Consider the following 27,153-nt stretch of genomic DNA (forward strand, 5'->3'; position numbering starts at 1 on the left):
TAATACTCAGTGATGATTTTGTATACAGTGAACTACAGTATTGACATTTTCTGAAATATCCTGATTTAGGACAGGCCAAGCCATCATGCTTTTACAATTGGCTTCAACTTCTTAGGGATTCTGGTTCTGCGAAAGGATTAAATCCTGTCTAATAGCTCTAATTTATTAGCCTAGTATGCACAGGCCCTGCATTATCTTGCTTAATCATCAAGATAATCCAGTGAAGTTGATATTGTATCATTTTCCAGATGAGGAAATTGAGACTCAAAGAGGTTCCCAAAATCATATGGCTGGTAAATGGTGAAGGTGTAATTCAAATGAGATCTGCTTAGCTCAAAGCCTGGACCATTCTTCTAGTTTCAGAAACTAAAAACTTTCAGGCAATATCCCCCACCTGGACCAAGATGAACTGCACATAATTTTTTTTTTTTTTTTTTTTTTTTTTTTTTGTGGTACGTGGGCCTCTCACCGTTGTGGCCTCTCCCGTTGCGGAGCACAGGTTCCGGACGCGCAGGCTCAGCGGCCATGGCTCACGGGCCCAGCCGCTCCGCGGCATGTGGGATCTTCCCGGACCGGGGCACGAACCCATGTCCCCTGCATCGGCAGGCGGACTCTCAACCACTGCGCCACCAGGGAAGCCCACACGTAATATTTTTATTTACATTTAAAGATGACCTGGCTCATGAAAGAATGCTGGTTGTGGTCCATGAACTCACAGAAATGATAAACCATCTTTGAGGAAGGAATCAGTCCATCTGAAGAGTGTATTAAAGGGAAAAATAAGACAAATAAAGACATGGAGCTGCAGCAAGGGGACAAAATGGGTGAAGAGGAAAAAGAGAAGAAAACCATGTCTCAAACCCCAAATTCCGCCAGACAGGACTATGGTGCAAAAAAAGGGTTTACTAGAAGTTGCCCTCGGTGTTCCTTTTTACCTGATATCATCTGCATGAAAAAGTTGTGGTGGAAAGTATTGTGGTACCTGCCCTATAGCCCTGCATCCCTGAGGGGTCCCCTGGCAGGACTCTTGCAGTTTACCAGAAAAATGTTCCATAGTTCACAGTATCAGGGTCAGTTCTTCTGGATGCTGGCTCTTAAGAATTCACAACCTTCTAGATTAGAGAAGAGTCTGGAAAAATATGTATCAGCCTTTTATCATTGGTTATTTTATAGTTATTATATATAGTGGTATTAAATGTTGAGAAATGCTTACTTTCCATGTTAAAAAAAAAAAAGATGACCTGGCTGAAGGTGATTACTATCCTGTGTGTACTGGAGCAGCTAAGACCAGCATATGACTGTCATAGGGTCAGCATATTTGGAAAGAATAAAAAGGCCTTGCCTTGTGTGGAGGCTTCTGCCAGACACTGGTGGGTGGGGCTGGGTGACAAGGCTGCTAGCTGCAGGGCCTTGGAGGGTCCTGGTAACCCCTTTGTTAATTTTTTTTTTCTTTTTTGGCTGTGCCCCGCACGGCTTTTGGGACCCTAGTTCCCTGACCAGGGATTGAACCTGGGCCACTACAGTGAAAGCGCTGAGTCCTAACCACTGGACGGCCAGGAAATTCCTGCCCCTTTGCTATTTTAATTGCACATAAGATGAGCCTTCACAAGGAGGGCCTGAAAGGTCCACTCTGCCTCCACGGTGTCTTGGTGGATACCAGGGGTACTGAAGAAGTTGGGAATGGTGGTGAGGCAGTGGTGCTACCTCTGCTCCAAGGATAACATACAGCCACTCCTCACTCCAGTGAGCCTCCTAATCACTTGGTCCAGCCTGTGACCTTATGCAGTTTGACACGCAGGACAAGGTGGTCAAGCCAAGCATGGCTCCAGGCTCCACCACCCTTCCCCATCACAGTATACTTGAGACCTCTTCCTTCCCACCTTTGGTCTCAGTCTTGTTCTCATTCCCAAACCAAGCAGGAGATGCTCAAGGAGTGCCAGCCCGTGTTCTATGGCTCAGCATCCAGCCTGTTAGTCTTGCTGTCTAACCTAGTGCCTAGTGAGTCATTCACGTCACTTTAGGAAATATTTAGACTCATGGGAACAGAAGTCCTTAGTGAATAGGAGGGAGGAATGAAAAATATAGTTTTCATTGGGGAAAAAGGAACATGAAATGTTCAGAACTCAGAGCACTTTTAGGAACGGTTAACTATAAAGGGCCAATGAAACCCTAAGTGTACACCTAGGAGAACCACCGAAAAGAGGTGAGGAGGCCAAATACACAAGTTATTCTGAGGGAGGGTAGGGAGTGGGATAGACCAGTGGCTTGGCAGATGGAAGATGAGGGGTGGCAGCGAAGTGGGATTTCTTTCTCTCTCTCCTGCAAAGATCCTCAAATGTTGATGAGCTTCTGAAGCTTGTGAAAATGGAGATTCATGGACCCTACCCTCAAAGCTTCTGACTGTCCCATTGGGATGAACCTCTGGCATGGGTGTGTTCCTAGGTACTCCAGAGCATTCATATAGCTTGGTCTGAAGACCAGATCTTGAGAATTACTGCTGTACTGTGATCTGACAGGTATGTCACAGATTTTTAAAAGTTGGGTAATAATTCAGAGAGTTGTCACTCACAGTTTGAGAACAGTTACCAATAAATCTCTGAGAAGAAAAGCAGATTAATTGCTTTGCTTACTTCTAACCCCTCCTTTTAAAGCTTGAGTGTCTTTACTCTGTATCCATTCTTATCCCTCTCTCCACCTGAAGAAGGTGTGGCTTTATTATACAGCCATGTCCATCAAATGTTTTTAAAGTCTGTGGGGAGGTAGGGTTACTGGCCAGGGGTAAAGTTGCTAAACTAAAGGGTGGATGAGACTGAGGAAAGGGGAGCTGCTTCCCTTAGCTATACGTGACAATCAATGTTAAACCGTGGTCGACTCTGCTTAAAGGGAAGGCCCTTTATTGTCCTCTACTATACTGTCCTCTGCAGGTAGTACCAGCTAGGCAGGGCAGCCTTGGCAGTCAGTCATTTTCTGGATGTTGCAGAGGGAACATTGCAGGGATGTTGCAGAGGGCAGAGGGAACATTTCTGAGCCCAAGGCATAGCAAAGCACTTTATACAGAGGGCTTAATTGGTCTCTCTCTCTTTCCAGACAAAAAGACAAAAAATAACAACTCAGTCTTTTCCTTTCTCAGGAAAAGGAGAAAAGAAAAAGCCGGTATTTGTGAAGTGTTGGCATTTTGGTTCTAATGTAGGTATTTATTTTAGTGGAAATAGCTGACAAGTCCATGCTTCAGGGGAAAGCTAACCCCCCACACTGGAGGGGAGGAATGGAAGCGGAAGCACTGACGCCCCTCCATGCCACGCTCTGGGCCTTGCTGCATCCCTAACCCCAGCTGCGTGCTGTCCTGAAGACAGTTTCACACAGGCAGGGCAGAAGAGAAGGACAAAGGGTCCTACAGAGGGAGCTGCATTTTCTGTTTGCAGATTCATATCGGCCCAATCTTCACGCTAGGGAAGAATCGGAATCTCAAGTTGGAAAAAAGAAGGTATAGTAGTACAGTCTTTGAGGGGAGAGGCAGCCTTCTGAGTGCTGGAAGCAGCACTGAGTTGGGAGTTGGTCTACCTTGCCCCTGCTCTGGCTCTGTCCTCATGAACTCATATGCCTTTGGGAAGGAGATGCAATTAATAGCTTGTACATACACAGTCAGCCCTCTGTATCTGCAGTTCAGATTCAGCCAACTGCTGATGGAAAATATTTGAGAAAACAGTTCCAGAAAGTTCCAAAAAGCAAAACTTGACTTTTCCAGCAACTATGTACATAGCATTTACATTGTGTAGGTATTATAAGTAATCTAGAGATGATTGAAAGTATACGGGAGGATGTGTGCAGGTTATATGCAAATACTATGCCACTTTATATAAGGGACTTGAGCGTCCCGGATTTTGGTATCCATGGGGGTCCTGGAACAAATCCCTCATGAATACTGAGGGATATATATAACTCGAGGGCGTTAGATTTGCTGATCTCCAAGGCACATGAAATCAGATTAGAAGTTCAGTGAAATGCTTTTTGTAGGCATTAAATGAGCATTGTTAGGTTGAATTATCTAACAGATGAACTCTATTTTACAAGGAGATGAGAGTGTGTCAGGATACTTTTGGCATTACCTGTCATGTCTCAGTATAGGTGTAGGCAACACGCTTGTCAGGAGCCATCCAAACTCAGCCAGAGTGTGCAGGAGAGGGCCATAATCCGTTTTGATTTCACAGCCCTGTGTGAATAAGCACAGAGTTCATAGTCTAATGACAAAGATAACCAGCTACACAAGTGATGACAGTGAGGGTGAGAAGTGTTAGGATAAGGGGAGTTCACACTCCATTAAGTGCAATTTCACCGGCTGCAGTCTTCCTGGGCTTCTTTTCTGCTCCCTCTGCCTTCCAACCATTCAACCAAGTTAGAAACACTGGGGATCAGAGCGGAGAGAGGTTTCCATGTGGTTCTCTAAGGTTGGGGCCTACCTTCCCTCGGTCTTGCTTGGGCATCAAACTTTAATATATGGGGGGCTCTGGGAATCTGCATTTTAAAAAGCTCCCTGGGTGATTTGGATCCAAGTAGAGTCCATACACTTTCAGAAACACTGGTGTAGGGGCTGGGAGTGAGGACAGGAATAGAGAGTGAGCATTGGGGAGTGAAAGGTGAGAGGAGCAGAGAATCTTCACTGCTTTTTACTCACTTGGAATTGATTCTTACTTGGAGCTTTATCTCTTACCCCAAATCCTTTTTTCCCCCTCAATGGGATTTCCAGTTTCTTTTTCTTTTTTTTTTTTTAAATAATTAATTTTATTTTTGGCTCTGTTGGGTCTTCATTGCTGCGCGCGGGCTTTCTCTGGTTGTGGTGAGCGGGGGCTACTCTTTGTTGCCGTGCGCGGTCTTCTCATTGTGGTGGCTTCTCTTGTTGCGGAGCATGGGCTCTAGGCACGCAGGCTTCGTTAATTGTGGCTTGCGGGCTCTAGAGCTCAGGCTCAGTAGTTGTGGCGCACAGGCTTAGTTGCTCCGTGGCATGTGAGATCTTCCCAGACAAGGGTTTGAACCTGCATCCTCTGCATTGGCAGGCGGATTCTTAACCACTGCACCACCAGGGAACCCCGGATTTCCAATTTCTTTGAAAATGACCTATGTCTCTCTAACCTTTGCAAGGCCAGAAAGGGCAAAAGTGTCCTTGAGAGAGGCTGTCAGTGAGGGCCTCGTGCACACAGCACAGTATACCTGAATTCAGTCTGTACACCTCAACGGCAGTCCATTCGGTGACATCTGAATTCAGAGTGCATGACAACAGCAGCAATGTCATCTCTGATTAGGAAGGACAATGCTGTGTGTACATATTTGGCCTGGTGAGAGAAAGAACAACTTTGGATATTTTTGCCTTTGAAAGTCAATTCACATGATTAAAAAAGTCAGTCACAGGGCTTCCCTGGTGGCGCAGTGGTTGAGAGTCCGCCTGCTGATGCAGGGGACATGGGTTCGTGTCCCGGTCCGGGAAGATACCACATGCCGCAGAGCGGCTGGGCCCGTGAGCCATGGCCGCTGAGCCTGCGCGTCCGGAGCCTGTGCTCCGCAACGGGAGAGGCCACAACAGTGAGAGGCCCGCGTACCGCCAAAAAAAAAAAAAAGTCAGTCACATTGGTTGCTTGGGTATAAAATTGACTGATTTTTTTTTTTTTTTCAGTTTCAGCTAGTTGTCATGGCATTGTGTAAAGAGAATCTCAGTGCCAGGGGAATTTGTTTAGGACTAGAATGCTAAATCTTTGGGAATCTACTGTTATTTATGTATAGATAATTATTTTGCTATCTTTTAACAAAGCTGAACATTGAGTAAAACAAACCACCTTTAAACAAATTTGAAAGTTGGTGATGCATTCTGATGAAATTCTGAACATTGAATAAAAATGTGTTTGAAGAATACTGTATGTGTTAGGCAATGAAAACCTTTAACATGTAAAACTAAATGCAATAGTAAAGCCAAATTGTCAGAAAACTTCAGTTTACCTCAATAACTGTCCATTGTTCTACTACGATGGCATCATTTCCTTTCCTGCTGAATCCTGGAACTCCAGAGCCTTCTTCTTCATAGATAAAGAATCCTTCCAAAGATTTCGGCAAATGGTCCCCTGTGAGGAAAAACATACAATTAAGAAGAGCTGTAGATGCTCAGAGTCTCTTGGGATCATCTAAAACCTTAAATAACCCTTGTAGGAAGCTGAAGGAAAAACATATCACTTAGTAAACGCTTGTTTTAGGGGACTTCCCTGGCGGTCCAATGGCTTGGACTTCGCCTTCCAATGCAGGCAGGGGGTGCGGGTTCAATCCCTGGTCCGGGAGCTGGGATCCCATATGACTTGCAGCCAAAAAACCGAAACATGAAAAAAACCAGAAGCAATATCGTAACAAATTCAATAAAGACTTTGAAAATTGTCCATATCAAAAAAAAAAAATCTTAGAAAACCCCCCACTTGTGTTAGGTGAATCTATGACATCTCCCTTGAAGGTAATTTTTTTTTCAAAGATCAAGACAGTTTGTTTATTTAATATTTATTTACTTATTTTATTTTTAGCTGCGTCGGGTCTTAGATGCGGGCTGTCTAGTTGTGGCTTGAGTGCTCAGTAGTTGTGGCAGGTGGGCTTAGTTGCCCCGTGGCATGTGGGATCTTAGCTCTCCGACCAGGGATCAAACCTGCGTCCCCCTGCATTGGAAGGCAGATTCTTAACCACTGGACCACTAAGGAAGTCCTTCAAAGGTCAAGACAGTTTTATACTTAACTGAATTAAAATTAAACTGTAAACATGAAGACTACAATAACAAAAACAAGATAAAATAATATCATACAGTGAGAAGCAAGTGGATTTCCTAAGCTTAAAAGGCATCTGGAAATGACCTTCACCTTGAAATCAAATTTTGGTTTCTGTTCTATATGCTGTATGTGTATTAATTATACTATTAAGAGAAACAACATCAAAAATCTTAATCCTTGGAATTACAGGTGTGATATTAAAACCAAGGTGACGTAAGATTACTTAAAAAACTATAAACACAGAACAATTCTTTGCTTCAATGATGCTTAAAAAAAAAAAAAAAAAAAAAAATGGAAAAAGGAATATCCTAAACAGAAGTCATTGTCAAAAGAATTCCTGCTGGGAAGGAAGTTTTAAGGGAGGGCCTCTCTGACATTTTTTTGAATAGCTGACAAAAACCAGCTGGCCAAAACTAAACTGATTTTATGGAAGTTCTTTTGTCTCCTATTTTGCAATAGGAGACAATTTCCCATGGTCATGTGCTGGTTAAGCATTCTGGTTTCATACAGCATAAGGTCACATCAAAGTTTCCCTTGTTGACAGTTATCTAAATAATAACCTACAAAGTTTTCAAAAGATCTATTAAGCTTAAAGATAAAAAAGACAAAAGTAATTTAAATGTAATTTTTAGTTTTCATTTTTATTAATGGGCTATAGACTTTAAGAGAAAATCACTCTTATTAGTATTTTTACATCAGTTACAGTTAGGGCAGAATAGCATGAAGAATTTACATTATTCAGAGTGGTCCCCAACAATCCAGTAAAGTTTAATTGGCTTATTGGAATTGTTTTTCTAATTACAGTATATGTTCCACTTCCTTTAATATACTTGTCTACTGTCATACCAAAGTGACCAGTGGAACTAAATCTGTTTTAGATTGTAAGTTTAGAGCATCACAAGACCATCTTTAAAATTGTATATTTGGGGCTTCCTTGGTGGTGGTTAAGAATCTGCCTGCCAGTGCAGGTTTGATCCCTGGTCCAGGAAGATCCCACATGCTGCGGAGAGCAACTTAGCCCGAGAGCCACAACTACTGAGCCTGCCTGCCACAACTACTGAAGCCCGTGCACTTTAGGGTCCACGTGCCGCAACTACTGAGCCCGCGTGCTGCAACTACTGAAGCCCACAAGCCTAGAGCCCGTGCTCCACAACAGAGAAGCCACTGCAATGAGAAGCCCACGCATCACAAGGAAGAGTAGCCCCCACTCTTCTGCAACTAAAAGAAAGCCTGTGGGCAGCAATGATGACCCAACGCAGCCAAAAATAAATAAATAAATTTATTTTAAAACATGTATATTTGCCTCAAGTCCTTTTTTAGAATGGGGGTATGAACTTTAAAAATAATTATATACTGTGATAATTATGTAGTTAATTGTAATCTGCTTCTTATTCACTTTAGGATTATATAATTGGAGAACTATGGGTTTTGTGGCTTTGTGTTTTTCTTGTTCTTGGTATTGAGAGTCCCTAGTACTTCTAAACTTCTTTTGGTTTAAAAGAATAAAAGTATAGTAGACTCATACACTGCAATACTACCAAGAATAAAAAAGAAAGACTCACCGGTATGCAACATGGATGAATTTCAGAGATTTTATGTTGAGCAAAAGAAGTGAGATGAGAAAGAATACATACTGTATATTTCAACTTACATGAAGTTCAAAAACAGGCAAAATTAATCTATGGTGCTGGAATTCAGAATAATGCTTATCTCTGTGTGGGAGGGTATTGATTGGGAAGGGCCATGTGGAGGCCTTCTGGGATTTTGGAAATGTTCTGTATCTTTTTTATTTTTTTCTCATTTTTTTCAGTTTTTTTGAGATATAATTGACATATAAGGAAATGTTCTTATCTTGAACATTTGTGTTCTATTCTGCGGTACACATAAGATTAATGCACATTACTATATGTATCTTATACTTCAGTTAAAAACAAAAGATCTGCCTTCTCACTTTATAGCTCCCCAGGTTCCCTGGCTAGCTTTCTTAGGGACCATGCCAGTCCTTAGAGCCAGAGAAGAATGATACTTCCACAGGAGAGAGTATTTCTCTCTTGAGAAATTCTCCCTAACAGAAGTGGCAGCTAAGGAGGGTGGCAGGCAAGGCCTCATGGGGGCTGGTGGGGGGGGGTGACCATTTGGGTGTTTGATGTGTTAAATCTTCCAGGTATTGGGGTGAGGTGATAATTCTGAACAATTACTTAATAACTGTCCAGAACTAAGTCATCTCTTTCTTTTTTTAAGATTTATTTATTTATATTTGGCTGCCTTGGGTCTCTGTTACTGTGCTGGCTTTCTCTAGTTGTGGCGAGTGGGGGCTTCTCATTGCGGTGACTTCTCTTGTTGCGGAGAATGGGCTCTAGGCGTGCGGGCTTCAGTAGTTGTGGCACTTGGGCTCAGTAGTTGTGGCTCACGGGCTCTAGAGCGCAGGCTTAGTAGTTGTGGCGCACGGGCTTAGTTGCTCCGCGGCATGTGGTATCCTCTTGGACCAGGGCTCGAACCCATGTCCCCTGCACTGGCAGGCGGATTCTTAACCACTGTGCCACCAGGGAAGTCCCGTGAACTGAGTCATCTCTTAACATCACTTATCTCAGAGCTTCCCACCTTGTGTGCCTTGGCCCATTGGTGTACTTAGAAGGTGTACAGGTGTGCTAAGGCACAGGGCACCCCCTCCTGCCCAGAGCAGCCTTTCCGCTTATACCCATGTGCCCTGCAATTTTACCATTTGCTATGTATGCATAATATGAAAAAGTTACAAAGCATTGGTCTGACCCACTGCTTCTCAAATTTTTTTTTTTTTTGACCAAATACCATCAATAGCAAAGGAAAGTACCCTTGTATCACTGAAGGATGGTCTCCAGGTACAGTTTGAAGTGACTTGGGGCAAAGCATAAGCTTTCTTTAAAGTCTAATGTTATATCTTAAAAACCCATGCAAATTTTGCATTCTATTCAAATATGTTCATATGACGTGAAAAAGCAATATTTTCTCTTCTGCTTTCTCCTACCCCCAATCTTAAAGGAATATTGACACTCTAGGAAGAGGTTTATCCTGTGAAGTTGTGTACTCCCTGGCACATAGCTGCATACCCCTAGGGTACTTTGACCCTGGTTTGCAAAGCACAAGTTTAAAGAATTTCCAGGGAATGGTTTACTTGTCTGGAAATGTGATCTTACACATTCATTTCAGCTAGATGTGACATTGACATTTCTGTAAATGTGAGGAAATGTAACATCCCATTTTAGTATTTGGGGCCAAGTGTCATTTTTGACATTAAACTGCCCAGAGGGTGGGCCTGGGACCACGTCTGAGAAGTGGAGGGCAGGCACATATGGGAACTCTCATTCTGTATCTCTTTTATGAGCATTCTGTCTCCAGAATGCATCTCAGCCTGTTTACTGCTGCCCATCCACCATCATCTCTCTGGATCACTGCAACAGCCTCTTAGCAGCCTCCCCACTTCCATGCTTGCCCTCCATGATCTGTTTCCAAAAGTGAGGCCAAGTAAGTTATTTTTTAAATGTAGGTCAGGTCATAACTCCCTCCTTAAATCTTCAACAAATGACTTGGAATAAAAATCCTGACAGTATGGCAAGTTGGTTAAGAGCACACACTCCACCTACCTCCTACCCCTTCTAGCTGCTTGAACATGAGTCCATTATTTAAAATCCCTGTGCCTCAGTTTCTTCATCTGTAGAAGGGGAACAATCATACCTACCCCATAGGGTTGCTGCGGGGATTAAATGAGTGAATAACTGTGAAGTGCTTAGAACAATGCTGGCATAGAGTAAGCACAAATATGTGTCAGTGCCTGTTGCGTCATTTATATTGTTAAGATCTAGGTGGCGTGGCTACTGCTCACCTCTCCTACTTTGTCGGGAGCCATTCTCTCTTGTACACCCTGCACCAGCGACACAGACCCTTTCCCAGTTCCTCTCTCGCATCCTAGGTTTTTGTACATTTGGGGGCGTTTCCTCTGGTTCCTGAACACCAGCCCTCTCCAGGCTTCCAGTCTCAGTGTGACTGTTACCCTGTCAGAAGGGACCTCGTGACCACCCATCTAAGCTGGTTCTTCCCAGTTACTCTCATTACAATATCCTGCTGGGTAACGTCACACACTATTCTCAATTTTGAAATTAGGTATATATGTTTTGATGCCCATTACAGCCTGATGCCATGTGACTTTTTTTTTTTTGGCCTTGCCCTGCGCTACCTGCAGGATCTTAGTTCCCCAACCAGGGACCAAACCCATACTCTCTGCAGAGGAAGCGTGGAGTCTTAACCATTGGGCTGCCAGGGAAGTCCCGTGGCTAGCTTTTTGAGAGGAGGGAAGATGTCCATTTTGCTCATCAGTGTAAACCCCTCATGCCTGGCCTAGGACCTGGCATATACATATGTGTGAAATGAACACATACATGTTCCAGTTCTAACCGCTCATTCTGATACATCTCCCCCGCCAACTCCACACAAGCATTTTTATAGGAGTGAAGAGATTGAAATGCATATCAATTGAAGTCTGAAAAGAATTCACAAAAAATGAAAATGTAGCCTTCAGATGTGGGTATACTAAAGGTGGGAAGAGGCTGTGCTCTGAGGGTGATGGGGGCATTGGTAGGCCAGTGAAGTGTGAGAACCTCAAGTGTTGTGTGTGTATGTGTGTGTGTGTGTTTTGTATCACCTGGCAAAGTTGCGTATCTCATCCCTGTCAGCTGCCCCCCCGGATCTCTATATGTTCTGGTAGAATAAAGTGTTTTGTCTCTGTTGGCTCAATTGGGTAAGCCTCTTGCAGCCTCCCTTGTGTTCATTTGGAGCTTTTTGTAAGTGTGCAGAGAATTCAGCTGCAGACCAGTTTGGTGAAGGCTGGGCAGTGCTGGAGAAGGTCAGGAACAGGAGGCCACTGCAGTGAGAACCCTCAGGCCATACGAACAGCAAAAGGGTCCCTGGGTGCCTCTGCCTGTGGGACTTTTCAAAGCAGAAAAGGCTTTGAAAGTGGGTGGGAAAGGGCACTGAAGAGGAATTTCACAAACCTTACAACTTTTCCACCACGACTTTCCTGAAGGAGAAAACTTTTAAAAGTTTTTTTCCCCCTCTGTCTCCAGAGAATTTTATAAAGTGAGATTTATAGAATGAGATTTGTGGAGTAATATATTTAAATTTCTGAGCAACGTTTGGTTTTTTACTTCTATTCCTCATGGTGGGTTGACTTCTGACAATATTTTGGAAGAGGATGGAAGCAAGACAAAACAAAATATGCATTGTCCCCTATGTGCTTTAGATGTCAGGCATCAGATATCCCAGAACAAAGCGACCAATTCAGCCCTGCTTCCTCTGACTTGCTTTTCACAGTGACACAGGCATTGGTCACAATTTCCCCTCCACAGCTTCCCTGTATACTCCCAGGAAAGTCCCGAGTGACACACCCAATTGCCAGACCTTACAGACCGTGGCTCGTGTCTTGTTAGGGCTTGGCAAGGCCTGCAAAACGTCTAATGAGACATTCCAGAGCTGCTGAGAGGGAAAGACTTTCCCCCGGGCTCTCTAAATAGCTTCTGAGGCTTTAAGAACAAAAGCCCTACAGAGCCTCTGGCTGGCAACTGCTGTGGCTAATTTTATTTTCATCATCAGGCAAGGCCCAAGGCAGGGATGCCTGAAAGACACTGTGAAAGGAGGATTTTTTTGTCTTTCCTTCAGCAGTTAGTCACAATCCAAAATTTGGAATGGATGCTTTTTTTTCTGCCATGCCTTGAAGCTTGTGAGATCCTAATTCCCTTACCAGGGATTGAACCTGGGCCCACTGGCAGTGAAAGTGCGGAGTCTTAAGCACTGGACCGCCAGGAAATCACCACCCCTCTCTCTTTGTTTTTTTTTTTTTTTTTTTTTTTTTTTTTTCTCTCTTTGTTTTGAACGGCTCTAACTTAGACTATTTGGAGTGAAGAGAAAGAGATGGGGCGGGAGGGGATATATGAAGCATAAACTGACCTTCAAAGAGATGATTCATACTAAAAGTACTGTAGGGACTTCCCTGGTGGCTCAGTGGTTAAGAATCTGCCTGCCAATACAGGGGACACAGTTTCGAACCCTGGTCTGGGAAGATCCCACATGCCTTGGAGCAACTAAGCCTGTGTGCCACAACTACTGTGTGCTGCAACTATTGAAGCCCGCATGCCTAGGGCCTATGCTCCGCAACAAGAGAAGCCGCTGCAATAAGAAGTCTGAGCACTGCAACAAAGAGTAGCCCCCGCTCTCTGCAACTAGAGAAGGCCTGCGTGCAGCAATGAAGACCCAACATAGCCAAAAATTAATTAATTAAAAAAAAAAAGGAAAACCTGCTGGAAAAAAAAAAAAAGTACTGTAAGTGCATCTAGCAAGTGGCAGGAGAAAAGATCAACCCCAGAAAATGAACTCTGACAGTGGGCAAGGCACGTGGGAGTTACTTTGTACGTACTATATATCTTATTAAATTCTCACAACAGTTAGTAGGAGTGTTTTTATCCCCCTTTTAGGAAACTGAGACTCAATGAGCTCAACTAACTTCCCCAGGTCACACAGCTCTAAGTAGAGGACACAGGATTTAAACCCTGGTCTGTCTGATGCTGAAGTCCATGCGCTTCATATCAGGTCTGGCTATTTCCATAAAAGATCAACTTGGAAGGAGTTTCCAGTAACCAAAAATACTAATAAATATTTACTGAGCACTTGCTAAGTGCCAAGCACTATGCAAGGTGATGTTTTTTGGGGTGCTTCATGGGGTGCTCCAATGAGCTAGATCCTTACTCTTGGTTGCTACTTAAAGGGACCTATTGGAACATGACTCGATAATTTTAAATAATCATCCAAAGTCTTTAGTTGTATTAGTTAAGGTATCACTAGGCTGATTTAATAATAATAGGGTTTATTGAGATCTCATTTTATTTTCTTTTTCATTCCTTCCTCTAACCTCGAGTCATGGTCCCTAACTATCCTGATTTTCATAACCTCCATCCTTCCTAATGCATTTTTCCAGTCTCTTTACTATCTTTGTTCTTTTTTTTTTTTTAGCACTAATCTCTTTTATTTTTTAAAAATAAATTTATTTATTTATTTATTTTTGGCTGCGTTGGGTCTTCCTTGCTGTGCGCAGGCTTTCTCTAGTTGCGGAGAGCAGGGGCTATTCTTCATTGAGGTGTGTGGGCTTCTCATTGCGGTAGCTTCTCTTGTTGCGGAGCACAGGCTCTAGGTACGTGGGCTTCAGTAGTTGTGGCACGCAGGCTCAGTAGTTGTGGCACACAGGCTTAGTTGCTCTGTAGCTTGTGGGATCTTCCCGGACCAGGGCTCGAACCTGTGTCCCCTGCATTGGCAGGTGGATTCTTAACCACTGCGCCACCAGGGAAGTCCCAGCACTAATCTCTTTTAAAAAACACTTTCTTTAGAAATAATTTTTGGAAAGATTTGTTTGTTTTTATGATAGACATGAATGATTACATATCCCATTGTAACTAAAAGAAGAAGGTTAGATAAAGATGAAAGATAAGGGGAAGGCATAAATAAATATAGATCAATATAATTTTCTGAACCAAAGTTTATTTTTCTATACGAATTTTAGAAGAAGTCAGGTTTAGACTGGAGGACATGGTAGGTAGTCTCCAAAATTGGGCTAGTGTAATAAATTTGGATAGTAATTGTCAAATGTCATCATAAACCTCCTGATTGGGCTGCTGTAGTACATCTTATTTGGAAAATCCTACTAATTAATCACACAGTGGTTTGTCCATTTCTGATAGTCACAACCCAACAGCAAATATCACATTATAATAGTACCACATAGGATGGTTAAGCTTCTAAATTAAAGCTACAGAGTTGTGTAATAATTCGAATCTATTTTCTTAGGAATAATATCTGTCCTTTTAACTTGCTGTATAAGAAATAAATAAGTAAATAAAATAAAATTCAAAAAAATAATATCTGTCCTTTTAGCCATTGAACTTGAGAGGCAAAAACATTTCCACCAACCCTGACGCAAGGTCAAATTCTTTAGATATCAACATATCATAATATAAAACTTACCTTTAGATGTTTCCCAGCATACAAAAGAATCGATTAAAGACAAGCCTTGTTTATAATAAAATGTAGTTAACTCCAGCCAATCGGCATCGAGTGTACTAACAACAGAGCCTTTTCTCGTTACTTTCATTGACAAGATGCCTTCCTGATAGGTCCAGCAGGTTGATTCATCCTCAAAATCATTGAAGACTGTATACAACTTGTTATCTGAGGATAGGTGTTCAGAAGGAAGAAAAAAGGGGAAAACTATAATTTTATTGAAAAGATTCCTAAAATAGTTTTTTTTGTTTGTTTGTTTTTTGTTTTTTTTTGCGGTACGCGGGCCTCTCACTGTTGTGGCCTCTCCTGTTGCGGAGCACAGGCTCCGGATGTGCAGGCCCAGCGGCCATGGCTCACGGGCCCAGCCGCTCTGCGGCATGTGGGATCTTCCCGGACGGGGACATGAACCTGTGTCCCCTGCATCGGCAGGCGGACTCTCAACCGCTGTGCCACCAGGGAAGCCCTAAAATTTTTTTTTTTTTAATTAATCATGAGCTATTTCAAGCACACAAACAAGCATACAGAATAATAAAATTAGCCACCATTCAGCTTTACCAAATGTTAACATTGGGCCAGGTTTGCTTCAGATTTTTTTCAAGGAAATGAGAAATGGATGTACTTGAGGCTCAAGATGTATCTCCCCTAATCCTATTCTCCAGAAATAGCTACTGTAATGAATTTTGTGTTTATTATTCTCATGCAAGCTCTTTTATTCTTTTAATACACATTTCTTTACACATAAATGATGTTTTGCTGTTTAAAAACAATGTTTTTCAGTTTAAAAAGTTCTTAAAAAATGGTATTATACTGTATGTATCAATCTATAAGTTGATTTTCTTGTTCAACATTATGCTTTTGAAGTGTAATTAATACATATAGATCTTATTCATTTAGTTTAACTGCTATATAGCATTCCAGTTTACTTTTCTCCTGTTGATGGAAATATACATTATTTCTGAATTTTTGTTATTACAAACATTATTCATTCCTTGGACACATATGTGAGAGTGACTCTAGAATGTATACTTAGACATGGAACTGCTGGATCATATACTTTACAAGTTAGCAAATTCTTAACTTGGGGGTCTATGGACCCACATTTATGGTTGTGTTTTAGGAAGTCTAACACCACTTGTATCACAGAGTATTAGGGGTATGTGTGTTATGTGTGTTTTTCTGGGTGAGTCTCCATGGATTTCACCAGACTCTCCAAGAGGTCTTTTGTTGGTCTCCCCCCAGCCCCCATCGCTATTGCTCTCACTCCTACCCCCCAGCACCAAAAGTTAAGAACCAACCACTGCCATAGAAAAGTTATAAAAAAATATAGGGTTTTAAAATAAATAGAAAGCAGAATCTAAAGACTGATAATTAAATTAAGTAGCATACTGGATTTGAAACTTAAAAAACTTGGAACAGACACCTGATCTAATCAAAGTTAGGATGGGAACCAGCAGGAGTTTATAGGTAGCTGTGGGTGGAATATAGTGGGTAGCTCTCTGGCCACAACTCCAACAACTCTTACATTCCTAAATTTACATTCCTAAATTTTGCACTCTGCAGGAAAATCAGGGTGGTTGTTAGCTAGGGAACTGGTAGAAAAATGAGAGGGTGTTGGTGGTGGTGAGGTGGTGTGATGATGAGTTGGGAAATGCTCTGGGTCCTTTCTTTTTTTTTTTTTTGCGGTCCGCGGGCCTCTCACTGTTGTGGCCTCTCCCATTGCAGAGCACAGGCTCCGGACGCGCAGGCTCAGCAGCCATGGCTCACGGGCCCAGTCGCTCCGTGGCATGTGAGATCTTCCCGGACCGGGGCACGAAGCCGTGTCCCCTGCATCGGCAGGCGGACTCTCAACCACCGCGCCACCAGGGAATTCCTGGGTCCTTTCTTAAGGAGGCTGTGTTGACCGTGGTCCAGTGGGTCTCTGCCATGCACGAATACTGAGCAATCTCATCACAACCCAGAAAGCCGATGCCACCAGTGTGTGTGGCCTTAGCACCAACACTGATCAAAGGATCAGTTAATAGCAGCTAACTTAATAGTCTATTCTGTGCCAGGCACTGGGGTAAGCACTTTGTAGACATCTCATGTCTACTCACAACAACACCCTTTCTATTAAAGACACTGAGGCTGTCTGGCTGCAGACTCTTAACTCTAAGGTGTACATAGTCTTTGATTTTCTTTATTAGTGCTTTTTAAAGCGTGCCCGTAAATGTATCAGAAAACTTAGAACAGTCCGAAATACATTAAAAAATACTCTCAACTTCTTGGAAGCCTTGCTAGCTGCAAAGAAGAATAAAACTATTGTTTAAAGTTATTTAAGAGTGCAGGCACGGGCTTCCCTGGTGGCACATTGGTTAAGAATCTACCTGTCAATATGGGGGACATGGGGTTCGAGCCCTGGTCCGGGATGATCCCATGTGCCGCAGAGCGACTAGGCCCGTGAGCCACAACTACTGAGCCTGTGCTCTAGAGCCCACAAGCCACAGCTACTGAAGCCTGCATGGCTAGAGCCCGTGCTCTGCAACGGGAGAAGCCACTGCAATGAGAGGCCCGCACGCCGCAGCGAGGAGTGGCCCCTTCTCGCCGCAATTGGAGAAGGCTCCCGTGCAGCAGCAAAGACCCAGTGCAGCCAAAAATAAATTTAAAAAAAAGAAGAAGAATGCAGGCACTATTGTTATATTAGTTGTTTCATCATGATGTGCATTTTAATATTCTAACTGGTGATCAAATAAAGCCAATTAACTTCAAAGGTGAAAAGTACCCATGAAATGGGAAAGGCCATAACTAAAATTCTCACACACTGTTTATAGGGAGAAACATAAATCAGAGCAGCTTTCTTTACAGAATCACTTTTTTGGTATACATGCACAGCCTCCATTTTACAGAGGAGTTGGTGTATGACTAAATGGGAACCAGTTTTCAACACAAAGTTTCGTTATGTGGATGGTGTTGTATGACCATGCTAGGGATAACTGTTCGGAAAACTGCACTACCTTATTCCAGGTGCAATAATTAAAAAAAATCAAGACAAGTTTATACTAGTTTTTTCATCTTTATAATCATTAGAGATTTAATTTGCCTCATATTTGTTAAAAAACCCTTAAAAACATATTTTTGCTAAATTTAAACTAATATTTCTATTTCTACTCATCTTGTCTGTTACCTTCTCCCTTTCTTGATTTAGAGAAACTGGGGCTGCCATCTCGTTCCATTTGACACTGTCCACTTTCATGATGTAGTTCTTCCTCAATTCCACTTTCAGATGATTGCCCACTTAATGTTCCTTCATTCCAAATTTTACAGTTTTCCTCTGAACTGTGTCTCACATGTAGTGCTGATTCTGTATCTCCATCATGGTTGGTTCCATTGCAGAATTTAAGTGGTGGACAGTGCTGTGATATGAATCCAACAAATTTCATTCCTCTTTTAGCACCTCCATTAATCTGAAGTTTAAAAAGACACGGTAGAACAAAATGTAAACTTCATTTGCATTGATTGCTTTATCAATTAACCTTCAGGCTTATTAAGGAAATCCATTAGAAAAGGAGTAAATGGACCAGTAAAGACCCATTCATAAACAAATTAATGACCTCTAATATAGCAAGAATCCTAAGACCCTGTCACACTATGTTGGTGGTTTCTTCAAACAGAACTGATACATTTTAGAAACTGTGAAAACAAGAATTATATTTTCGGGACTTCTCTGGTGGTCCAGTAGTGAAGACTCTGCACTACCAATGCAGGTTTGATCCCTGGTTGGGGAACTAAGATCCCACATACTGCAGCTAAGCCCGCGCGTGCGGCAACTAGAGAAGCCTGCGCCGCAATGAAGAGCCCGCGTGCCTCAACCAAGACCCAGCACAGCCAAAATAAATAAATAAACGAACAAACAAATAAGTAAATTAATTAATTAATTTTAAAATTATATTTTCTCCAAGAGGTTACTATTTGGGAAGAACTGATAATTCCATAGCATGATTTTTGTAGCCCTGTTAACAATGGTTTCTCTAGTTGAAGCAAAATTCAAAACTATCCCAAGAAATCCTCAAAAATAGCATTACTGACTGCTTCCTATTCCCCAGGGAGAGGGGCAGAGTTCTTGAGGCGCTAGGCTACTGTGTTCCCTCTTTGCCTGGCGAAGAAATAAGGCCACTCTTTCTTTCTCCTCCATTAAAAAAAAAACAAAAAACAAATACATCTTAATAATAAAGAAGAGACATTAATTTAAAAGCAGAAAACATACAGCTTTGCTTGCTTGTGTGTAAAGAAAACTGTTAAAAGACTAATTCTTGACAAATGCATACATATAATGCATAAGCCCAATTCATACTACCACTCTTAAGAAGTTTCTGATTTGCTTATATCTTGGTACTATTATCTCCTTTCTGGGCCAAATACGCATGATTAGATTCAGTCCTATCAGTTAAAGAATAGGGTTCGGAAGCACATGAAATAATGCCAGTGAAATAATTTGAGACCCTAAGAGTGATTACTTTCATGCTCAACACTTTTCTCTTTCTCTGCTTTTGCATCATTTCTTTGTTCTTTTTGTGTCCACGTCTTTCTCCTGTGTTAAGCTGACCATTCTTTTGAGGGCAGGCACTATCTTACTCACTTTTGTGTTGCAATGTTTTGTACCTACAGGTGCTCTATAAGTACTCGTTAAATAAGTTAAAATGAAGAAATAGCAACATCTTTTATACGGCCACTGTTTTAAACATTTTAAATGTTTTAAATTCACCTGGGAGGCGAAGAAAGAGTTATGATGGAGGTTGCAAGTGCAAACGTCTATAGTCAGAAATAAAATGGAATGAAAAAGGCCAGGAAGAAGCAGGGTGAAACCAGACAGCAATGGAGGCTGCTGTAACTTAGCTGAGACGGACAGAGGGTGTGGGTGTATGGAGCTTGGACAAACACTGCTGGCACAATATCATTTACTCCTATAAATTAACACATTAAGACTGTGACACTGCAAGAAGCCTTAAAAATAACCATAAATTGTCCTTTATTTCAGGTTTCCCGGGAGAGGAGAAGGGGGTGGTGAGGAGGAAGGTAAAAACCGGTAAATTTAATGTCAGTGCTTTCTCTAGGTCTTATTTGTTGATTTGGGGGGAAAATTGCAGAAGGCTTTCTCTATTACTAAAAAGTTTTATCTGGAAAAGCTGGTATGATACAGAGTATTACTGTCTTTTCCGTTTTTTAAGTTGCAAGATTGATGTTTTTCATGTGATTTTTATTTAAAAATCCTGGGGAAAACACTTGTAAATCTAAATTAAAAAAAAGAGCAAACATTGACATAATGTTAAAATGACTTAAAATCTAGCTGTTTAACAATCAACTCTTTATATCAGGCAGCCGTTCAAAAATAATATTTGGCACTCATCTATTGTTCTTGCTCATACACGGGGCAATGTTCAAATATTTCACGTGCTATTTTTCCTGAAGCTTTTCTTTTCATAAAATAACCCCATTACTCTAATTGCTGAAATAACAGTACTTTCCTGTTTAAATAGATCTTTGTGTCCAGGAAGTCAAATACAAAACGAATGCTCTCATGATGATCTATTGAGACTAAATTAGCAGTTAGATTTTTGTTTCTGGAGTGGATTTATTCCCAGAAAAAAAAATTTTTTTTCCCAGAATAGTAGTAGTAAATAGAATGTGTACCTTGTTTATAAAAATCTAGTTTCAAAGACTGTTCCTGAAAAACCCTATTAAATGGTGACTTTATATCTAAATGGGAAGTATCATTGGCAGCTCTAACTGGCTAAACACAAACCACAGATAATCTTACACACACGGTCATTTAAAGCTTGGGAAAAATAGAAACAGCGAACAAATTTCACAGTTTCTTATTTGACAGGAAATGCCTTAGGTTTTTGGCAGTATGCATTTAAATAAAAGCTAAACCTTACACATATGACAATGCAACTAAAATTAAAAAAAAAAACCCAAACTTTCACCATCAAATCCTGTCAGTTTAGAATACTTATGAATGTACAATTCTTTTTTTTTGGTTTTAATCAATATACATATAGTGTTCAATTTTTCATTTAAGGTTCAATTAAGTTCCATTGAATAGACTTTTTTCTCTCAGCAGTTAAGATAGTTGTCATGTTCAATGCCCATAAAATAGTCTATCATATTGATAGACCAATGCTTCCTTCTCAGTTTTCCACTTGTTGAGAATTTGGCCCCTATTCACTGTTGATTAAAATATCTTTGTATAAACATGATTTTTCCCTTTTCAATTAATTTCTTGGAATGGACTCCTAAAGAGGAAATTACTGGGTCACAAAATAAAACAAGATTTATGGCTTTTATTACCAAACTGGTATTCAGAAACTCTGTACTAATTTATTACAATGCCAATTGCATTGTATATGAATGTTTTCTTAAAGGTCTTTCCAACATTGAATTTAATATTTTCAATTTAATTTCTCAGTTAATACTGCTAAGTTATTACTTCTCAGTAGTTATTTACATTAAAAATTATTAGTTAGGTTGAACCCTTTGCCAAATGTCTCTTTGTTATTTGTGTTTCCTTTCTGTCCATGGATTCTGTCTGTCCATTCAAGACTGAATATACTTTCATGCGTTTGTATTCATTTCATATATATTCAGAAGATGAAGCTTCTATAAGACACATTTGCTGCAGATTTCCCCCCGATTCTTTTTTTCCTAGTATATAACTTATATTTATATATTCAAACTCAAATTACTCAATCTATTCATAATTAAATATGTCCACTCTTCCATTTTCTTTCAGATTTTTTGCACTTGAAAAAATTACCTCTTTAACTCATGTGAAATGTGTGGAGTCTATTTTCTATAGAACAATTGCCCATTTTCCCAGCAGCACTTACGCAGTAATGGTTGTTCCCCCATTTTTATTTCATCAGGTTTGTTATGAAACTTCTTATATATGTATAAATCTATTTCTGGCATTTCCATTCTGTTTCACTGGCCTGTATTTCTGTTTTTAACTCTACAATTTGGTACCTGTGCTTCAATTTGTTTTAAATTCTGGTGGACTAAGTCACCTATCATTTTCCCGTTCTTTTTAAAGTAGGAAAGGAAATTGATGAAGAAGAAATATGAAATATTTCTCAATATCCCATGAAAAAATGTATACTTTTAGTACCTTTTCTATCAGTTCTTTTGCTACGTCATTTGTTTGTGTCTCAAAAGTTAGAGGACATTCCTCAATCACAAGCCTTGGGCGTCTTTGTCCACTGGGTGCTGTCGAATGCTTCGTGCTGTAACAGAGAATATGTTTATGGTTGGAAGCCAATTGCTGATTTTCAGCTAATACGCTCATGTGAAAATGAGCGAGTAACTCACAAGTAAGTTCAAGGCAATCCTTTTTCTTTGTTATTTCGACTCTAATGGCTGTCTTCTTATGTAAAAATATTGGAAAAACACAATAACTTCTATTAATTTAGATTTCCTTAATTAAAACCTCTATTAATTTAATTTCTAATTTAACATGAAAGAAAAGCTCCGCGTCTGTTGTTTTGATAAGTTATGAGAAATGATTTTAGATCACTGTTATACCTCATTATTGTACAAAAGCACAAGTAACAATCCTATTTAAGTGCAGATAAATATTGTCCTGTCTTTTTCCTTTTTCTTCTTTTCTGATCTTCACCCCTTGATTATTCTTAGCCCTGGCAGGGCACTGCTAAATCTATTTGAAGTAATGCGAAAAGAGAAAAATAATTTATCCTTGGTTTGTAAGATTTGTAATTAGGACATAAGTGTTGCTATGGTGTGGTAAATGGCATATTTCCTTAGTAATGCTTGAACTAGTAAATATCTGATGAGGTGCCCTGTCATGGTGAAAGCTGCTTGTGTACACGCCCTCTCAGACATGTGTAAGTGGGCAGTTAGTTACTCAGTAGCAGACAGTGTCCCTAAAAAGCACATCTGGGATTTTAAAAAGCCTCTTCTTTTTTTTCCAATTTTCCTGTTTTCTCTCTTTTTCTCTTATTTCATTTTCCCTTCTCAGCTTAGCCCTTTCATAGTTAAAGTCGCTATAAAGAGAAAACACAGTTTTTACCCTGGTTTTTGAGATGATTTTGATACAGTTGGAGAGTTGTGTAAAAAAAATTTAATGTGTTAATCAAAGACATTGGTCTGGTTATTTTCATTCTTCACTGGAAGGAGTAACGGTATTTTGAATATTATGAAACATACAAGCTTGGTTGGCAAAAACGTTTGTAGTATTGTTTGGAAAAACAGCTATTAAAAAAGTTAAAAAAGAACCTAAAATGGATGGCTTTCTGGCTTTCCCATCCTATTTTTTGGAAAAAGCTGATAAGAGATCTATCCAGTTTGTGAGAACTTGGCATGTAGGCCTTTTTGCTGTAAAAGTTTTGGAAGTTAGAGATAGTTTCTGTTGCCACTATTAATAAAACAATACAGGACAGTTCAAAAAAAACGCTCAGTGAAAGTGGACTTGTTCAGTCAGCTCTTTTAGCCCAGTGATAGGATATAGCTAATTGATACCCCCTCATCTGATGAAGTTGCTATATCAGCTTTCAGGTGTTTCTTGAGTCTATTTTCCTTTCCCATTTTTCACTGACATCCTTACCTAGGACCTGTTTGTCTGCAAGGGGCTAAATCTATGAGAAGTTTTAAGGAAGGAGATTTAAGTTTCCTTCTCCCAATCGAGGTTCAACTGCTGGAAAATGTGCCTTAAGCCAAAACCCTGAATTATCCTTTATTCTCCATCACTTTGTTCAAACTTGCTTTGCTTTTAGCCAAAGAAAACTGTCTCTCTCAACAGCTTCTTAGTATGACAGTTTTCTGGAGTGTCAGGCTTACCTTAATTTCAAGCGTGATAGCACCACCCTGTATAGGTAACTTGCAGGCAGGTGTTTTTGCTGCCCAACAGGTTGTATAACAGGATGAATAGCCCCAACAATATATCCTTTAAGATAGTAGTCTTCCACTTTTGTTACTATATCCAGAATTGAATTTATCTTGATTACTTCTGGGTTTGGCGAAGCTGAAACATCAAATGCAAAGAGAGATTTGCACATTCATAAAGTTGAATTACATATTATTTCTATCTACGTATGATAATACTAATGAATAGGAAACGTATCCATATGATTTAATCTCAAATAAAGTTATGCTAACAGGTATTATATATTTTCTAATTTAATTTCAGAAAAAGCAAAAGTACTCTTAGCAGCTGGCAGATATTTAGTATTACCAATATGTCTTAAAGTAGAAATACAATGCCCTATATATATATTTCAAATAAGGCAGTTTTATTTAATTTATTTATTTAAAGACACATTTTTTAAAAAATTTATTTATTTTTGGCTCTGTTGGGTCTTCGTTGCTGCACGATGGGCTTTCTCTAGTTGTGGTGAGCAGGGCTACTTTTCGTTGTAGTGCACAGGCTTCTCATTGTGGTGGCTTCTCTTGCTGTGGAGCACGGGCTCTAGGTGTGTGGGCTTCAGTAGTTGCAGCACGTGGGCTCAGTAGTTGTGGCATGCAGGCTCTAGGGCACGCAGGCTCAGTAGTTGTGGCTCGCGGGCTTAGTTGCTCCGCAGCATGTGGGATCTTCCCGGACCAGGGATTGAACCCATGTCCCCTGCACTGGCAGGTGGATTCTTAACCACTGCGCCACCAAGGATCAAAAAAATCGTGTTTTAAGTTTTTCTGGGAAACTAAAAATAGTTTCTTACGGCACTTATATAAATACTTGAGTAAAGAAATGGAAAAAGTAAAGGCAACCAGAAGTTCTTCTTAATAAGTAAGAATTCTAAATACACAGGAAATTTAAACGCAACATTGATATGCAGTTGAAACATTCCTTTGAAGCAGGGCAAATCTGTAGAAACTATAGAATAGTACAATCTGTATAGTTTTTAGTAAAAGGAAAAGGGTGTGTTATATGGGAAGATGAATGTTCTAGCAGTATTAATTTTAAAAGCAACTTCATTTTCTGTGACAATATTTCTCATTTTCTGGAAAACAACCAAGACTTAATAACTAGAAATGGAGCTGCAGTTTGGCTATCTCTTGAATAACAAAACATATGAAATGAACTCCAGGTAGGGGCAGTGCTGGCTGTTGGTCTTCTGTCAGTGTGGTCAGTGCTGTCCAGAAAATAGCTGCTGTTAATTGCCCAAACACAGGAAGTAGGTTGAGAAGCAGACAAGGAAGAAGGGTCAGAGGAAATCCCTACCTCCTCTTACATTAATATCCACGTGATGGAACAGAAATCCACCACTTGGATTCACGTGGGTTCATGCCAACTTCTCAAATGAAAATAAAGCACTCAAAGAAAAGTTATATAAACCAGCATGAATCCATTTACTCAAATTTTCATCCTCTTCTGGATTTAAGCTAATCTACAATATATTTTCATCATTATGAATAGGAATAAAAACAAAGAGACTGATCCTGGTTTTGGAAGAAACAGCTGGATTTCATTGCAAAATGACCCAGTTCCGCATGGTTGTGTGGCAATCACTCTGTGATTCATTTGGTCTTACTTTTTTAGTATTTTAACTATCAACCCTGATTTCCAAACAAAGGAACTAAAAAACTATAAACCAGAATAAACTGTTAAGACTAAGGAATGAAACATAGCCTAAACTTATTTTTAGAACTATATACTAATCCTACAAAAATTTAAAGAAAATTTCCATCTTTTAATGGATCTCATTGCTTATAGTAGAAAATGGAAATGCTTAGCATGATACGAAAGAATCTTCATAGTCTGGCCTCTGTCTACTTATTCAGCTTTCACTCTTGTCATCCTTTTCCTTGTACATCTTGCTTTGGCAGGACTGAACTACGGGAGCTCCTGAGCCTGGCACACTGTTTCATGTTGCCAGAACTTCATTTCCTTTCCTGCTCCCCAAGTTGAGTTAATCATTCCTTCCTCTGTGCTGTGCATTCTACTAGTTCCCTTATCAATCTGTATTATAGATACTTGTTTATGTGTTTGTCTCTGCTGTTAGACTGAGAATTCCTTAAAGGCATAAAACCAGAATCACTTACCATAAGTAGAAAATTACCTACAAATAAATACAACAAAAAGAAAATACTTATCAAATTCTAGCTGGATACTGTTATCTGCCAAGGACTGAGCCACAGCCCTGCTCTCTCTTTGTTGAAAGGGAGAATTAGCCATTAGGGAGGTGTTAAAGACGTAGTAACTCCAACCTGATTGGAAGGCTTAAAAAGAACTGAAAAGGGCACAGCTTTCTGACTATGAGATTCAATGTTATTAATTCTGTGTTTGTGTGTACAACTTAAAAGCATCTCAGGTCTAGTGCTAAGTCTTTTGGTGGAGGCTTGGAACCCCTACTGGGATAGAAGTAGCAAGGACACAGTGATGGCAGCAAGGGGGACAGATGACATCAGAGGGAATAAAACGAATTATAAAACTAGATAAAAGAACTGTAAAAACTTTACAGCCTGAGGTCTCTTAAAGGACTTTCTACACTTCATTGGCCCGATTGATAATGATAATGAAATCATTCCCTCCGTTCTATTGTTTCAGAACAAGGTTTTCAAAGGCAGAATTTTGTAACACATTAAATAGAATCACAAGAAGATAGCTATAACAGAAGGACTTTGGTGCTTAAAGAGGTTCCTGTTCAGGTAGAGAATGTATTTCTAAGGAACACCTTGTTCTCTGGCGATGTCAGAGAAATTTTGTGTCAGTGGAACAAATCCAGCTTTTCTAGTCTAATCTACATCCTCTTGCACTTTCGATAAAGTAAGGTTATTGTCTTGAGTTCAATGCAAAAGAAATGTTAATGCCTGAAACACAAGGACACACACACAGAAGTTTTGAGAAGAATTACAAACTGAGAAATCCAGTAAAGTTACAAAGGGAGAAAAAAAATTGTACATCAGTACTAATAAGCATATCTTACACATAAGTTTTTGTAAAGATCATGTCATTTTGGGCCCAGTGCTTTACATTAATTATTCAACTGTCTCAAATGTGCATGTTCTTCTATTTGGAGGTCTGTGTCTTTTGATAAATAGCACTCGGCATAGACATGACAATTATGATAAGTGCTTGAGAAACACTTGTTAAAGGACCAACTGAATGAAAAATTGGTTGTAACATTAACATATTCAGTGAACAGAGCTCCAGGGTGCTCATGGAGCAGTAGTTTAGAAAATAGACTCTAGGGGGACTTCCCTGGTGGTCCAGTGGTTAGGACTCCTCGCTTTCACTGCTGAGGGCCGGGGTTCAATCCCGGTGGGGGAACTAAGATCCCACAAGCCCCCCCCCCCCCCCCCCAAA

General features: G+C 40.4%; 1 protein-coding gene across 1 annotated transcript in view; it reads right to left on the bottom strand.

The window, feature by feature from the left end:
• RFTN2 (raftlin family member 2) overlaps positions 1 to 27,153 on the bottom strand; it is a 61,546-nt gene that overhangs the window by 23,391 nt on the left and 11,002 nt on the right. The window contains exons 2-7 of the mRNA XM_024757396.1: positions 23,691 to 23,874; positions 22,006 to 22,120; positions 18,025 to 18,304; positions 14,829 to 15,032; positions 5,986 to 6,107; positions 4,107 to 4,210 (exon numbers count right to left, since the gene is read on the bottom strand). Of these exons, the coding sequence (XP_024613164.1) occupies positions 4,107 to 4,210; positions 5,986 to 6,107; positions 14,829 to 15,032; positions 18,025 to 18,304; positions 22,006 to 22,120; positions 23,691 to 23,874 (1,009 nt within the window). The remainder of the gene's footprint in view (positions 1 to 4,106; positions 4,211 to 5,985; positions 6,108 to 14,828; positions 15,033 to 18,024; positions 18,305 to 22,005; positions 22,121 to 23,690; positions 23,875 to 27,153) is intronic.

This window comes from Neophocaena asiaeorientalis, unplaced genomic scaffold (assembly GCF_003031525.2).
Source record: "Neophocaena asiaeorientalis asiaeorientalis breed wild unplaced genomic scaffold, Neophocaena_asiaeorientalis_V1.1 scaffold246, whole genome shotgun sequence".
In the NCBI taxonomy this organism is placed as follows: Eukaryota; Metazoa; Chordata; class Mammalia; order Artiodactyla; family Phocoenidae; genus Neophocaena; species Neophocaena asiaeorientalis.